At 56.6% G+C, this 12,409-nt stretch overlaps 1 protein-coding gene across 3 annotated transcripts; it reads right to left on the reverse strand.

Moving 5' to 3' along the window:
- Nucleotides 1–571: 571 nt before the first annotated feature.
- TINAGL1 (tubulointerstitial nephritis antigen like 1) lies at nucleotides 572–11,638 on the reverse strand. 3 transcript variants are annotated; one of them, XM_002811138.5, is made up of 12 exons: nucleotides 11,249–11,638; nucleotides 10,387–10,711; nucleotides 8,917–8,980; nucleotides 5,021–5,113; nucleotides 4,679–4,793; nucleotides 3,465–3,588; nucleotides 3,230–3,380; nucleotides 2,926–3,115; nucleotides 2,781–2,826; nucleotides 2,389–2,512; nucleotides 1,505–1,550; nucleotides 572–1,421 (listed from the first exon to the last, which is right to left on the reverse strand). In XM_002811138.5, the coding sequence occupies exons 2-12, from the start codon at nucleotides 10,694–10,696 to the stop codon at nucleotides 1,281–1,283; spliced, it is 1,404 nt and encodes a 467-aa protein (XP_002811184.1). In that variant the 5' UTR covers nucleotides 10,697–10,711; nucleotides 11,249–11,638; the 3' UTR covers nucleotides 572–1,280. The 3 variants fall into 3 exon arrangements, with proteins under 3 accessions (XP_002811184.1, XP_054411801.1, XP_054411795.1); XM_054555820.2 differs by lacking the exons at nucleotides 572–1,421; nucleotides 1,505–1,550 and adding an exon at nucleotides 1,568–2,267 and having other exon boundaries at nucleotides 11,249–11,352; XM_054555826.2 differs by lacking the exons at nucleotides 8,917–8,980; nucleotides 10,387–10,711; nucleotides 11,249–11,638 and adding an exon at nucleotides 5,594–7,511.
- Between the last annotated feature and the right edge of the window lie 771 nt (nucleotides 11,639–12,409).

Below are 12,409 nucleotides of genomic sequence, written 5' to 3' on the forward strand. Positions count from 1 at the left end.
TGCATGTGTACTGGGCATTTGAGAGGCAGCAAGGAGCTGGTGACGAGGTTGGGCGGGTGGGTTCTGATGGCCTTGGAGCCAGGCTGAGGCCTGGCTTATTGTGCTGGCACTGGGAATCTGGGGAGGTGGGGTGGGAAGCAGGCTCAGCTTGGCCCAAGAGCAGGCTGAGGAGAGGCCCCCCTTGCCTGGGTGGCTTGGAGAGACTGATCTACAGAGACAGAGGCTCCAGCTTCTGAGGGCTGTGCCCCCCCCTTGCCTGCTGGGCACTGGCACCGGTTCAGCTGATAGGAGTGCAGGGCTCCCCCTTCAGGCGGCAGCTGACTCAGCGTCTGAAAGGTGGTTCCCACGGTTCAGGTTTCTCTCTAGGGCCAAAGGCCATGCCATCCTTGCCCCTCCCCCAAGTGAGTCAGTGCCCAGGGCATTGACAATTAGGGCTGAATGGAAGTTAGGATTTCCAGTCCCCCCACTCCTGCCAACCAGCAACACCTCAGGCAGTCCTTTCTGCTGTCTAACCACTGCCACCCCAACTTTGGCTTGGCTTTCCACTCCCAGAGGTTCCAAGACACTGTAGTTATCAATACTTGGGTTTTATTTTAAAACAGTGAAAAGAAAAATAAATATCTGAAGAATAAGAATACAGGGCTGGGTGCAGTGGCTCATGCCTGCAATCCCAGCACTTTAGGAGGCGGAGGCAGGTGGACCGCTTGAGCCCAGGAGTTCGAGACCAGCCTGGGCAACATAGTGAGACCCCCCCCCCCCTTTACAAAAAATACAAAAATTAGCCAGGTGTGGTGGTGCACCTGTAGTCCCAGCTACTTGACAGGCTGAGGTGGGAGGGTCACTTGAGCCCAGGAGTGGGAGGTTACAGTGAGCCCTGATGGGCCACTGCATTCCAGCCTGGGCAACGGAGCAAGACCCTGTCAAAAAAAAAAAAAAAAAATACAGGAGTGGGGTGGGGTAGTGGGGCTGGAGACTTGAGGTGTCCTGGCTTTGGTAGTCTTGAGTGGGGGCGCCAGGGGCCTGGGATCTGCAGCTGTGCTCTTCCCAGGCCAGGCCCTGCCCCGTCCCCACTGGGAGGTCTGGGGGCTCCGCCAGCCTCGCCTGCCCGCGGCTCCCAGGCGGGGCGCTGCGTCAGCGGAACCCGCGCCGGGATTAGCGCCCTGGCGCCCGCCTGCGCCCGGGGCTCTGTCGGGTGAGGCTGGGGTCACCGCCCCATTGGGGCCTCTTCCGCCGGCCCTCAGCCTGGATCCCAGGCCGGACCCCGCGTAGTGCCCGCAGCCTCAGTGATGACCCATGTCCTCCATGCCCACGCGGCCCCAGACGCCCAGCACGAAGCTCTCGATGTCGCACTCATTGACGCCGCGCACGATGCGGAAGTGGCCCCTCTCGCCCCAGGCTGGGCCCCAGGAGTTGGCCGCAGTCTGGGAATAAGGAGGGGTGGTGAGAAGGGGAATGGGAGTGGGGCGAGGGGAAGAGGGGGCGGGGAAAGGGTCAGCAGCCTCACCCAGTATTTGAGCGTCCTTCCATCTGGCAGCGTCTCCTCTCCCCATCTGCGGGCAGAGCAGGGGAGAGGGAAGGGCGCTGGGTCTACCTGCTCTCAGGAGCTCCAATCCAGGAAACCTGCCCCATCCAGCCCCCAGTTGCCTTTGGAGGGTTGGGTACACCCTTAGGGCTCAGGCAGGTCTCTGTACCTCTCTGCATCTCCCTCACTCTCACATCTGTAAGTCGGTGTACCCAGGCCCAGCACGGGAGGGGGTGGGGCACCAACGGGACAAGTGGAGGGGAGGTGAGCAGAAGAGGAGGGAACCTGGGTCCTCCAGAGACCCACCTCCTGGGGGCCCGTTCTGTGGGACCACACATCCACCTGCCCTCCCACACTTGGGTATCCAGGGAGGGGTAGGTGCAAAGGGCCAGAAGAAAGACACTCTGAGAATATGGGTATCTTAGAGACCCCCAATTCCCACCGTAAAGCACATTTCACTGAGTTCATTGAAGTCAGTGATCCTAACATCTATATTCCCTAAATCGGATAGGGAAACTGAGGCCAGGGGAGCAACCTCCCAGGTCACTCGGTGGGTCAGGCAGAGCTGGGACAGGTGCTGAGGTGGGGAGAACTTGAGAAACTCCTGAGGCTCTCTTCATATTTCATTGGGGTTATTTTATCCCGATGTCAGGAAGGAACGGTTCCTAAAAAAGCCTTCAGAGGCTCCCAACCTTCAGTTCGACCCAGGGCAAGTCCTTTCTCTTTCTGAGTCTCAGTTTTCTCCCTATTGAAATGATGAGAGCAGTCCTGGCTCTTTAGAGAGGTTGTAAGAACCCAAGGCAGGCTCCAGAGCCCCTCGCACAAACCCTGCTGTCCCCAACCCCCTCTGCCCACACGCCCCTCACCCTGTGATCTTGACTGAGTGGGTCCCGTGCCGGCGGTATCTCTCTGGCCTCCCAAGGCTCACTGGCGTGTGGCTGTAGATGCCTCCCTTGTATAGGAAGAAGTCCTCGTGCACCTCCATGAGGGCTGTGGGCAGATGTCAAGGTAGGGTCCACTCAGCCCATTGGTACAGGCACTGGTGCCTGAGTCTGTTGAGGTGTGCCCAGGCACCAGGGTCCCTCCATACCAAAGCTCTAAGTGCTCCCTCCAGGCACTGCCTGTGGGAGGGGAGGACCCCCTACTCCCAGCCCCACTGGACATGCTGCTGAATGCTGTGCAGACCACTTGTGCCACTGTGCCCAGTCTCAAGCAGGCACAAGCTTCTGGAACCAGGGTGCTGGATGAGGGGGTTTACCTTGGACAGGGCCATTCTCCATCAGCTCCTTCATGATCTCCTTGTCCTGGAGGGCAGGGGATGGACAGAGAGCATCCGTCAGGGGTGAGACTCCAGGCTTTCACAACCCTCCTGCCTCGGCGCCCTCACCCAAGTGCTGACTTACGTTGGAGCCAAGGCGGTAGACAGGAGTGACCTGGTAGATGTCATTGTTATTAACATGGCTGTTGGGGCAGCTGGCAGTGGCCTGGCGCTTGCCCCGACCCATGGCTCGGCTGTGCATCATGCAGGGGGGCGTAGGGCCAGCCTCGTCTCGTTCGCGGCCCGAGAAGGGGTAGCAGTGGTCAGACACCACCCTGCAAAGGCAGCAAGAGGGAGCAAAGGCAGAAAGACTCAGTGCATCATGGCCCAGGCCACGCCCACGGAGCTCCTTGCCCTCTTCTCTGCCCACGTGCCCTGTTGCTGCATACCCTCGGCGACGCAGGAACCACCAGGCACCATCGAGACGCCCACCGCGGCAGCCCTGCTGCTGGTGGGTGTCACAAGACAGCAGGTTCTGGGGCGACAGGACAGGCGTCATGTGTCCCAGAGAATGGATTGAGACACGATCGGATGCCACAGCTGGTGGGGTGAGACGTAGGGGCTGTCAGGAGGCTCAGGACTTGGCCCTCCTCTCCCAGGCGCCAGCCCTTGCCCTTGGCTTACCCGCTGTGGAGAAGGCCCAGGAGCCTGCGCAGTTGCCCTGGTCAAGAGGCTCATGAATCAGGTTGGGCCACTTCTCAGAGGCCTCGAAGGCCGTGGGAAGCACCTCCCCTGGGTTCAGCACTGTCTGCAGGATAAAGGTTGCCCTGTCTGCCTCCTGCTCTGCCCTGGCCTGCCCCTCAGGTGCCCATTGGCACTGGAGGGCCACCAAGTCCAGGGCCTTCTGCAGTTTAATCTTGAGCCCTCCTGCTACTGCAGGATTCCAGCTGCCTCCAACTTTGACTTGTGTTGAAGAACCAAGCACCATTTAGTGCCTCCCAGGTATCAGGTGGGGGTGACTAGTCCTGCTTCCCAGATGAGGCAGCTGAGGCCAGGCACAGAGAAGTGGCCAGGCCAGGTCCCTCAGCTTTCCATTCTCAACCCCTGTCTCTTTCCTCTTCACCTTCTGATCGGCCTTAGCTTTCTTCAGGCCTTAGCTTCAGGCCCCAAAGGGCAGGGGAGGGAAGAGGCAGTAGGGTCCCGTGACCAGGCAGACTGCCAACACAAACAGCAGGAGGCAGAAAATAGCCAGAGGCCCAGGGGAATAAGGGCAGGGCCAGGGTCTGGTCACCCAAGGCCGAAGTCTCCGCAGGGAGGGCCACTCCTGCCAGCCCCTGCCTCCCCGCTGCCTGCCGCTGATGGACAAATGCTCCAGCACATGTCCCAGTCCAGGCCTGCTGAAGCTCCCCTTCCTCACCCTTTCACTTTGGGCCTGGTTCTCATTCCTCTCCCAGAGGGTCCCACTGGTGGGAAGGCAGAAGCCCTCTCCTCCCTTGGGGTTCCGCTGAATTGGCGTTTATTTCCGAGAACTGCTGCCCTCTGGCCACAGCTGGAGGAGTGTGTGTCCTTCCCTTCCCAAAATACCAAGGTGACCCCCTGTCCCCTTGGGCCCTAACCCAGCTGTACTGAGACCAACAGCATTTTTCCCAGGCTGGAGAGATCAGGGGGGAGCCGATGCTAGGACCACAAAATTCAATCTGAGCATCAGTTCTTCCAGCGCAGCACATCCTGTGGAAGCAGGGAACAGAGGCCCAGAGAAGGGGAGTAACTTGCCCAGGGACACACAGCCTTGTAGTAGGGGATGGTCCAGGCCCTTGGAGGAGCAGGGCACAGGGCCAGCATCCCTGAGGTTCTGAGCCATGGGGAGATGGCAGGATTGTGGGAAAGGATGGACTTACATAAATTTCATGCATGTTCATGACCGAGGAAGATGGGCGGATGGTGCCCAGGCGGTAGCGAATGCCCTCATCCAGGGTCATGCCCCAGAAGGCGCTGTGGTTCCCAGCCTGCCAGCTGAAGGAGAGGGGATGGAAGGAAGTCACAGATCTGCCAGGGCTCAGGGTCCTTGGGGTAGGTGCATGTGGGTGGGAGAGACGCACAGTGGCTGAGTGCACACACAATCAAATCTGGGTGTAGGGGTGTAGGAGTGGCCTGCTGGACGTGCCCCACAGCACAGCATGCGTGTATACATGCATGAGTATGCATGTGTGCCCACTGAGGGTGCTTCTAGGGCCTCTCACCCATAGTTGCCCTGGTTGATGGCTTTGATCATGTCTGGATCCACCAGGCATGGTTCTTGGTCACACTGCCACTGCCTGTTCTCCTGGCAGGTGCTGGCGAGAAAAGGAGAGAAGGAAAGGGTAAGTGGGGGACTGGGGATACTTTGAAGGAATGTGGCCTCAGAGGTTAACATGGGCCAAGGAGTCTGTGCAAGTGACTATGGGAGAATCTCTAGGTGATCCCATCCAGCCTGGTGGCTTTAAATGTCAACGTCTAGTTCATGATTCTCAAGTTTATATCTGTGGCCCAGATCTCTGCCTGAACGCCAGAGTCAAGGATCTCATGGCTACTCAACACCACTACCCTGAACCAGAACACTCCCTGAACCGAATTCCTGATCTCCCACACTTATTGCCCCTACAGTTCTCAGAAAACGGCAACTCTATCCTTCCTGGAGTTTGGGTCCCAAACCTGGCAGTCCCCGCTGACTTCCTCTCCCATGCTGATCCTGTGGGTCTACCTTAAAAACGCATCCAGAATCCGAACCACCCTCATTCTCGCCTGCAGCGCCCCCAGGTCCGATCACCTCTCACCTGGATGCCTGCTGTGGCCTCCTCACTGTGGGTGCTCCATGCATCTGCCGCTTGCCCCGCTTCCCAGGGTATTTTTAACACAGCTGCCAGAGTGACCCTGCTAAACCTAAGTCACATCACGTTGTTCCTCTGCCCAAAACCCTCCACTGGCTTCACATCAAAGAATAAGAGCCAAAGTTTGGTGATGAAAAGGCCCTGCACGTTCTGTCCTCCTGCCCCCTGATCCCCTCCTCCTTCTAGTTCTGGTTCTAAGGCTCCAACAAGGCTGGCCCCTGATGGTTCACACCGATCTGCCTGCTCCCCACCCTCCCTGCTTTTTTTTTTTCTTTTTTGAGACAGGGTCTTGCTCTGTTGCCCAGGCTGGAATGCAGTGGTGTGATCTCGGCTCACTGCAGTCTCTGCCTCCCAGGCTCAAATGGCCATCCCACTTCAGCCTCCTAAATAGCTGAGACTACAGGTGTGCACCACCACACCCAGCTAAATTTTGCAATTTTTGTAGAGATGGGATTTTGCTATGTTGCCCAGGCTGGTCTCAAATTCCTGGCCTCAAGTGATCCACCTGCCTCGGCCTTCCAAAGTGCTGAGATTTACAGGTGTGAGCCACAGGCCTGGCCTGTTTATATTGCTTATACCTGTTTCCTCATAGGGTGTAAATTCTTTGAGGGCAGGTATTGTTTGGTATTTTCAGGGCCTAGGAAAACAAAACCTAGCACATAGTAAGCACCCAATGAATATTTGTTAACTGAGTCAATGACTGAGGCCATATGCTGAATTGACTAAGAGCATGGGTTCTGGAATTCAAATGCTGGGTTTCAGCCCACTGGCTGTGTGATCTTAGGAGAATCATTCAAGCTCTGTCTCCCTCAATGCCCTTGTCTATAAAATGAGTATAATACAGTGGTACCACTTTCCAGGGATTTAATGATAGGCTTGTAAAGCATTTAGCACTGGGCCTGACCCATCGTTAAGTGCTCAGAATTAATATCTACTATCACCATTCTGTTACAGGAATCCCAGACCCCACTTCTCTAGAGCTTCAGACTCATATCTCACTGACCTTCTGACATCTCTGGATGTGCAAAAGGCATCTCAAACTCAAAATAGCCCGTCTGCCTCCCACAAGCCTGCTCTTTCCTAACATCTTCAACTCTGAAAATGGCACCCGGTTGTTCACATCGGAGCTCCGTGTGGTCTGTGGTGTCCGCCCACATGTCCTCCATCAGCAGGGCTTGGAGATGGCACATGAGGAATCCACCTACCTCTCGCCCCTCCACTGTGGCCACCCTACTCCCGTCCATCATCACCTCTCACCTGGACCACGGCACTGCCTTATTCACCAAGTCCGCTACCCCTTTAGAATTCCCGGCCATCCCCTCCCTACCCACCCCAAAGCCAGAGAGGTCTTTGAAGAACGTAAATCAGACCCGTGTGCTCTCTACGTGGCTTCCTGTGACTCCAAGCAAAATGCAGAATCCTTGGCACAGCTGATGTGACCCACGGAAAGTGGCCTGCACCTCCTTGGGATGTCTCTCCCCTACCCCAGCTCCAGCTAAAATGAGCTCAGTCACCTCCCGGCCTTCCCATGAGCCACTCCCTCTGCCTAGGCCAGGCCTCTTCTATCCTTCTCCCTGGTCTCAGCATAAATGTCCCTTCCTCAGAGTGGCTTTCCCACCCACTCCCTACTCTAAACTGGGACCCCCGTTATCCTCTCTTTTCCCTATAACACTGGGCAGCTTGTCAGGATATACTCATTTGCTCTCTTTCCATGTCCTTCATCTTACACTAGAAGTGGGACAAGGACTGTGTCTGTTGCATTCCTGCTCCATCTCCTGAGCTCAGCATAGTGCCTGTCACGCAGTAGGTCTTTAATAATAGGTGCCGACTGAAGGGTTGCATTCTATGAATTCTATAATGCTTTTACAAGCTCATAACTCTGTTATTACAAGATGCTGAACTGCCTCCTTCCAAGCTGCCCGAGGCTCCCACCTCCAATGTTGCCTTTTAAGGAGCCTCAAGGGGAGGCAAGACCCAGTATGGCTGGGCTTTCCAGCCGCAGGAGAGGCGGGGGCACTGCTGGGGAGGGCCAGAGGAGTCTGCGGGCCGGGAAGGCTTTCCTCATCCTTCCTTTCCCTCTCTGCACACCAGGCTGTTCCCCCTCTGCACACCTAGGCAGCAGCACCCGACTAGACTTTGGAAGCATCCTTTGAGGGCTCCGACACCCTGGACACTCCCCCACCCTCGCCCCCAGAGCCTTCCTGAGGAAAGGGCAGTAGGCTGTTCCGTCCTTTCCTGCCATCTCCTCCTTTGCCCCCAGGGCTGCCCACACAGGTCCAGGCAGGGCCGGTGGTAGCAGGTCCCAGCATTCCAGAGGGGGCCTAAGGGGCCAGGGACAGCAGTGAGAGAGAGAGAGAGAGAGAGAGAGAGAGAGAGAGAGAGAGCGCATTAACCCCTCAACATCCAGAGCCATCCTATCAGAACCTGCAGACTCGGGCAGGCATGTTTTATCCTTTTGAACACACACACACACACAGTGCACACACAGTCACGCTGCACACCCAGACACGTGCTGAAACGTTCCCTCACTCGCTGTGACCCGGGCACCCCTCACCCTAGTGAGGCAATGGAAATAGCTTATGCGCAATGCATTCCAAAAAGTTTCCTTCTCTCTGGGGCCTCTTAGTCCCAGGCAAAGAGGGAGTGGGGGTGGAGTGGGTGCAGGGCCTCCTCCTCCAAGTTGCAGGCTCCCTGTTATTTCTATTAAGGCATTCAGGGTTTCCTACCCGGCCCTTCTCCACTTCTCATCTCAGACTGAATAGGGGGGTACCCATGACCCCTTCCTCCTCCTACTGGGAATGGTGGGGGGTGGTGGGGAAGGAAAAAGGGGCCACATTTCAGGGAAGGCCCTGCTAGAGGCTGGCTGGCCGCCCGCTCAGCCATCCCTGACCCTCATCCGTTCAGGGCAGCGGATGCTGCAGTCAGAGCTTTCCTTCCTGGCGCCCCCTTCTCCCTCTGACTCTGCGGTGACAGCAGGAATAGCTGGGAGGAGTAGCCCAGCCCAGGCCAGGAGGGGTGGGGAAGGACTCTCAGTTCCAGGGTGACCCCTGGGCCAGCCACCCATGGCTGGCCATGCTTGAGGAATGTTGTTGGAATGATGTTAGATAAGTTGACTTGGTCAGTGTTAAAATTCCTCTGTTGCACATGAGGAAACTGAGGTTCAGAGAAGGGAAAAGATTTCTGCCTTGCAAAAGCGGTCAGGGATAAGATTTGAACCAAGTCTGTCAGCCACAGGCTCACAAAGCAAGACCCCTCTAAACTCCACTCACCAACGGTTACAGTTGTCCCAGTAGGTTCCCAAGATTGGATAGATACGACCTCCATGCATACATCCTGTTGGAAGAAAAGAGAAGAGAAGTGGAACCAGAACCAGAGAGGAGGGGCTGATTGGCCAGGTCCTCAGAGATCAGGTACCTTGAACCTTTCCAAGATTCTCTCTCTCTCTCTCTCTCTCTCTCTCTCACACACACACACACACACCATCTCTCACTGAAATTAAACTATAACTGAAGACATCACACACATACACACACCAGCTCTCACGTAAATTAAACTATAACTGAAGACATCACACACATACACACACATACACACACCAGCTCTCACTGAAATTAAATTATAACTGAAGACATCACACACACACACACCAGCTCTCACTGAAATTAAACTATAACTGAAGACATCACACACACACACATCAGCTCTCACTGAAATTAAACTATAACTGAAGACATCACACACACACACACCAGCTCTCACTGAAATTAAACTATAACTGAAGACATCACACACACACACACACACACCAGCTCTCACTGAAATTAAACTATAACTGAAGACATCACACACACACACACACACACACACACACACCAGCTCTTACTGAAATTGAAGCCAAACTATAACTGAAGATATCACACACACACACACACACACACACACACACACACACACACCAGCTCTCACTGAAATGAAACTAACTGAAGACAAATCCTGCAGGGTCACACACCAACTGCTGTTTGGGAAGTTCTTCAATGATTCCAACCTGGATTCCTCTTACTTTACTTGGATGCCAGCCACAACATTCCTGGGATCCTTTTCCATTTAAATAAGTTAGGGCTTGGAGATGGGGAGTGGGAGGAGCATGGGGAAGCCAAGGCCCAGAGAAGGTAAGCAACCGTCCTAAGATAACACAGCACTCTTGAGATGACAGCTCAGGTATGCAGTCTGCCGGCCCAAGCCCCATGGAACTGTGGGAAGGAATGCAAGTGATTCTCCTATTGGACAGGGGCAAGTGCATGGAAAAGGATGATGGTGAGGCTGAAAGCAGGAAAAGATTTGACCCATCTCCCAGGTATGAGCAGCCATCTCGGGACACAGGATCCTAGAATCCTCAGCAAAGGCAGAAAAATGGCTAAGATGACCCTCAGCAACCCATATGTGCCTTATCAGCCCAAGAGTGAGTCAGCAGGTGCAGCCAGCACCTTCCGTGTCTGGAAAAGAGACAGTATTGGGAGAAAATGTGGGAGGCTGCCCTTTCCCTGGGCTAAATCAGAATTCTAACTAAGGAGCTTCTTCAGTCTTGCTGGAGAGTAAAGTTCCCAGAGGGGCAGGGAAGAGTCCCAGATTCTACAGAGCTTCCCCTGGAAATGTCAGTGCATCCATCAGCTTTGCTCCTGAGCCTTGCTGAGTCTGAGGTGGACAAAGTGACCCACCCTCCTGGCCATCTTAGTGCCCACCTTGGATCGGGGGAAAAGGGGGTGGCACGCCGAGGCAGAAGTCCCAGAAGTCAGGGCAGCAGTCGGAGATCGTGCGGTTGCAGAAGAGGTCACAGTAACAGATGGCGCCCAGGTAGGGCAGGGCACAGTCGTCGGCACGGCCGCGGCAGCACAGGTCCTGCTCCTGGCAGTACCGGCCTCCCGCGTCCCGGATGCCCCGCAGGTGCAGACCCGGTGCTAGCTCCCGGCGCCCACGACCCTGCTGGGCACCCAGAGCCACGTGGCCAGCCAGCGGCAGCAACAGCAGTAGCCCCAGTGGACATCGCCACATGGTGGCTCCTGGGCCCTGGGGGGCAGAGATGGTGGGCAGCAGAGACTCCCTGGAACATCAGGGACAGGTCTCCCAGTTTCCTGGAGCTGTGAGTTCAAGAGGGCCCAGCAAGGAGGGAGATCCCGATTCCTGAGTCCCCAGGCAGGACACGGGCAGAGGAGCCCCCGAGTGTGGGCCCTGGCTATAGGGGGATGGGGACTGGGCAGAAACGGAGCCCCTCCCTGACCTAGGCAGGGACCTTCAAGGACAAGGAAATGAGGGTGGTGGCATTCTTGGTGCTCCCACCCAGCACTCATCCTGTGGACCCAAGGTCTTCTCTCCTGTCCTGGGTCTCTCTGCCCTCCAGCAGCCTCCATCCCTGACCTGGGTCCTTGACTTTGTGCTTTCCTGTCTCCCCTGGTCTTTGGGTACCCCTCTCTTCTGTTCCTGTGTCCCTCTGTCCCCCTCCACTGTCCCTCTCTCTGCCATCTGTCTTGGTTCCTCTACCTGCCCCCTCCCCCTGTTTCTTCTCGGTCTACACCTTCCGCCCTCTGAGCAGGGGAGCGTCCCTACCTGGTGAAGGTGTGGGCTGGGGCCCAGGCTGCCCCGCGCGCCTCAGCCTCCTGGCTCTGCGACCGCCGGACGCTCAAAGTCAAGAGAGGAGCGCGGGGCGGGGCGCTTTTTGTACCGCCCACCCTCTGCACCGCCCCGGCGGTGGCGGAAGGGAGGGGCGCCTGGCTTGTACCTGGAGTAACTACCCCACAACTCAGGGGCTTGCAGGGTGGAGAAACGACAAGCACACGATTGTCCTAGCTGGGTCTCCGGTGGTGGAAGCCGTTCCCTTAGGGGAACCCCAAGCAGGAAGGATTGCGGTTTCACACTGGGAAGGACTTCCCAGTGGGCATCCCTGTGGAACTGAGGGGCTTTGGTGGAGAAGGGGAGATATGGGCAGCCGAGTTCCGGGTTATGGACACAAGTTTGGGAAATGATGGGGAGGGCATGTGAGGCAAAATTCTCTAAGCCTATCCTGACACCTCAGTAATAAAAATAGCCATGCACACTCCTCTCCACTGTGCCCTCTAGGCTTGGGTGCCACCCCCCATAGCCGCCCCAGCTCCTAGGAATGATTGGAATTCCAGGAGTATGATCCTTAGGTGCCCTGGGCGGCTCATCCCTGGGAGGTGGGCAGGGTGTGGGGGCGGCCTCTGCACCCTTTGACTCCTTGTTGAGTCTGCCTTCCCTTGCCTGCTTGGGCCCCTAGACGAGCACTGCCCTCTCTAGCAAACCCAAGGGCATCCTGCTTGGCACCTGTCCCCCTCCAAGGATCCAAAGGCAAGGGGCCTACCAGCTGGCACCCCCTGCAGAGGCGCTCCTTCCTGCCCCAGGCATAAACCTTTCTTTGCCCAGGCTGGCCTGGGACCCAAACAATGGGGCTTCTGTCCCGCCCGGTCTGCAGTCACCTTTTACCTCCCTATTGTGCAACGCCCTCTCTTCAACAGGTTGGGCTCAGGCCAGAGGTCTCTACCAGCAAAGAGGATAAAAGAGACTACACCTGGACAAACCCTCCCAGGCCCAGGCCTGAGCCTCACATGCTGGCCCCTGGGGAGGCATCAGGGACTCCCTTTGCCCTCCCACTGACCTCCCTGCAAACCTCCCCCAAACCAAGGGGCATCCTGAGCTGGCCAGCCCCTGGGGGAAGGGAGAGAGCCGAGGATCACCGGCACCTGTGGCTGG

The sequence above is a fragment of the Pongo abelii genome, chromosome 1, assembly GCF_028885655.2.
Source record: "Pongo abelii isolate AG06213 chromosome 1, NHGRI_mPonAbe1-v2.0_pri, whole genome shotgun sequence".
Lineage (NCBI taxonomy): Eukaryota > Metazoa > Chordata > Mammalia > Primates > Hominidae > Pongo > Pongo abelii.

Bases quoted from the DNA above. Each gene is read 5' to 3' on its own strand.
- TINAGL1 (XM_002811138.5), bottom strand. From the start codon at position 10,696: ATGTGGCGATGTCCACTGGGGCTACTGCTGTTGCTGCCGCTGGCTGGC. The intron at 8,981-10,386 runs GTGGGCACTAAG...TTCTTCCAACAG, and splicing joins CCCTTTTCCCCCGATCCAAG to GATGTATGCATGGAGGTCGT. The intron at 3,116-3,229 runs GTATGCAGCAAC...CTGCCTTTGCAG, and splicing joins TGGTTCCTGCGTCGCCGAGG to GGTGGTGTCTGACCACTGCT.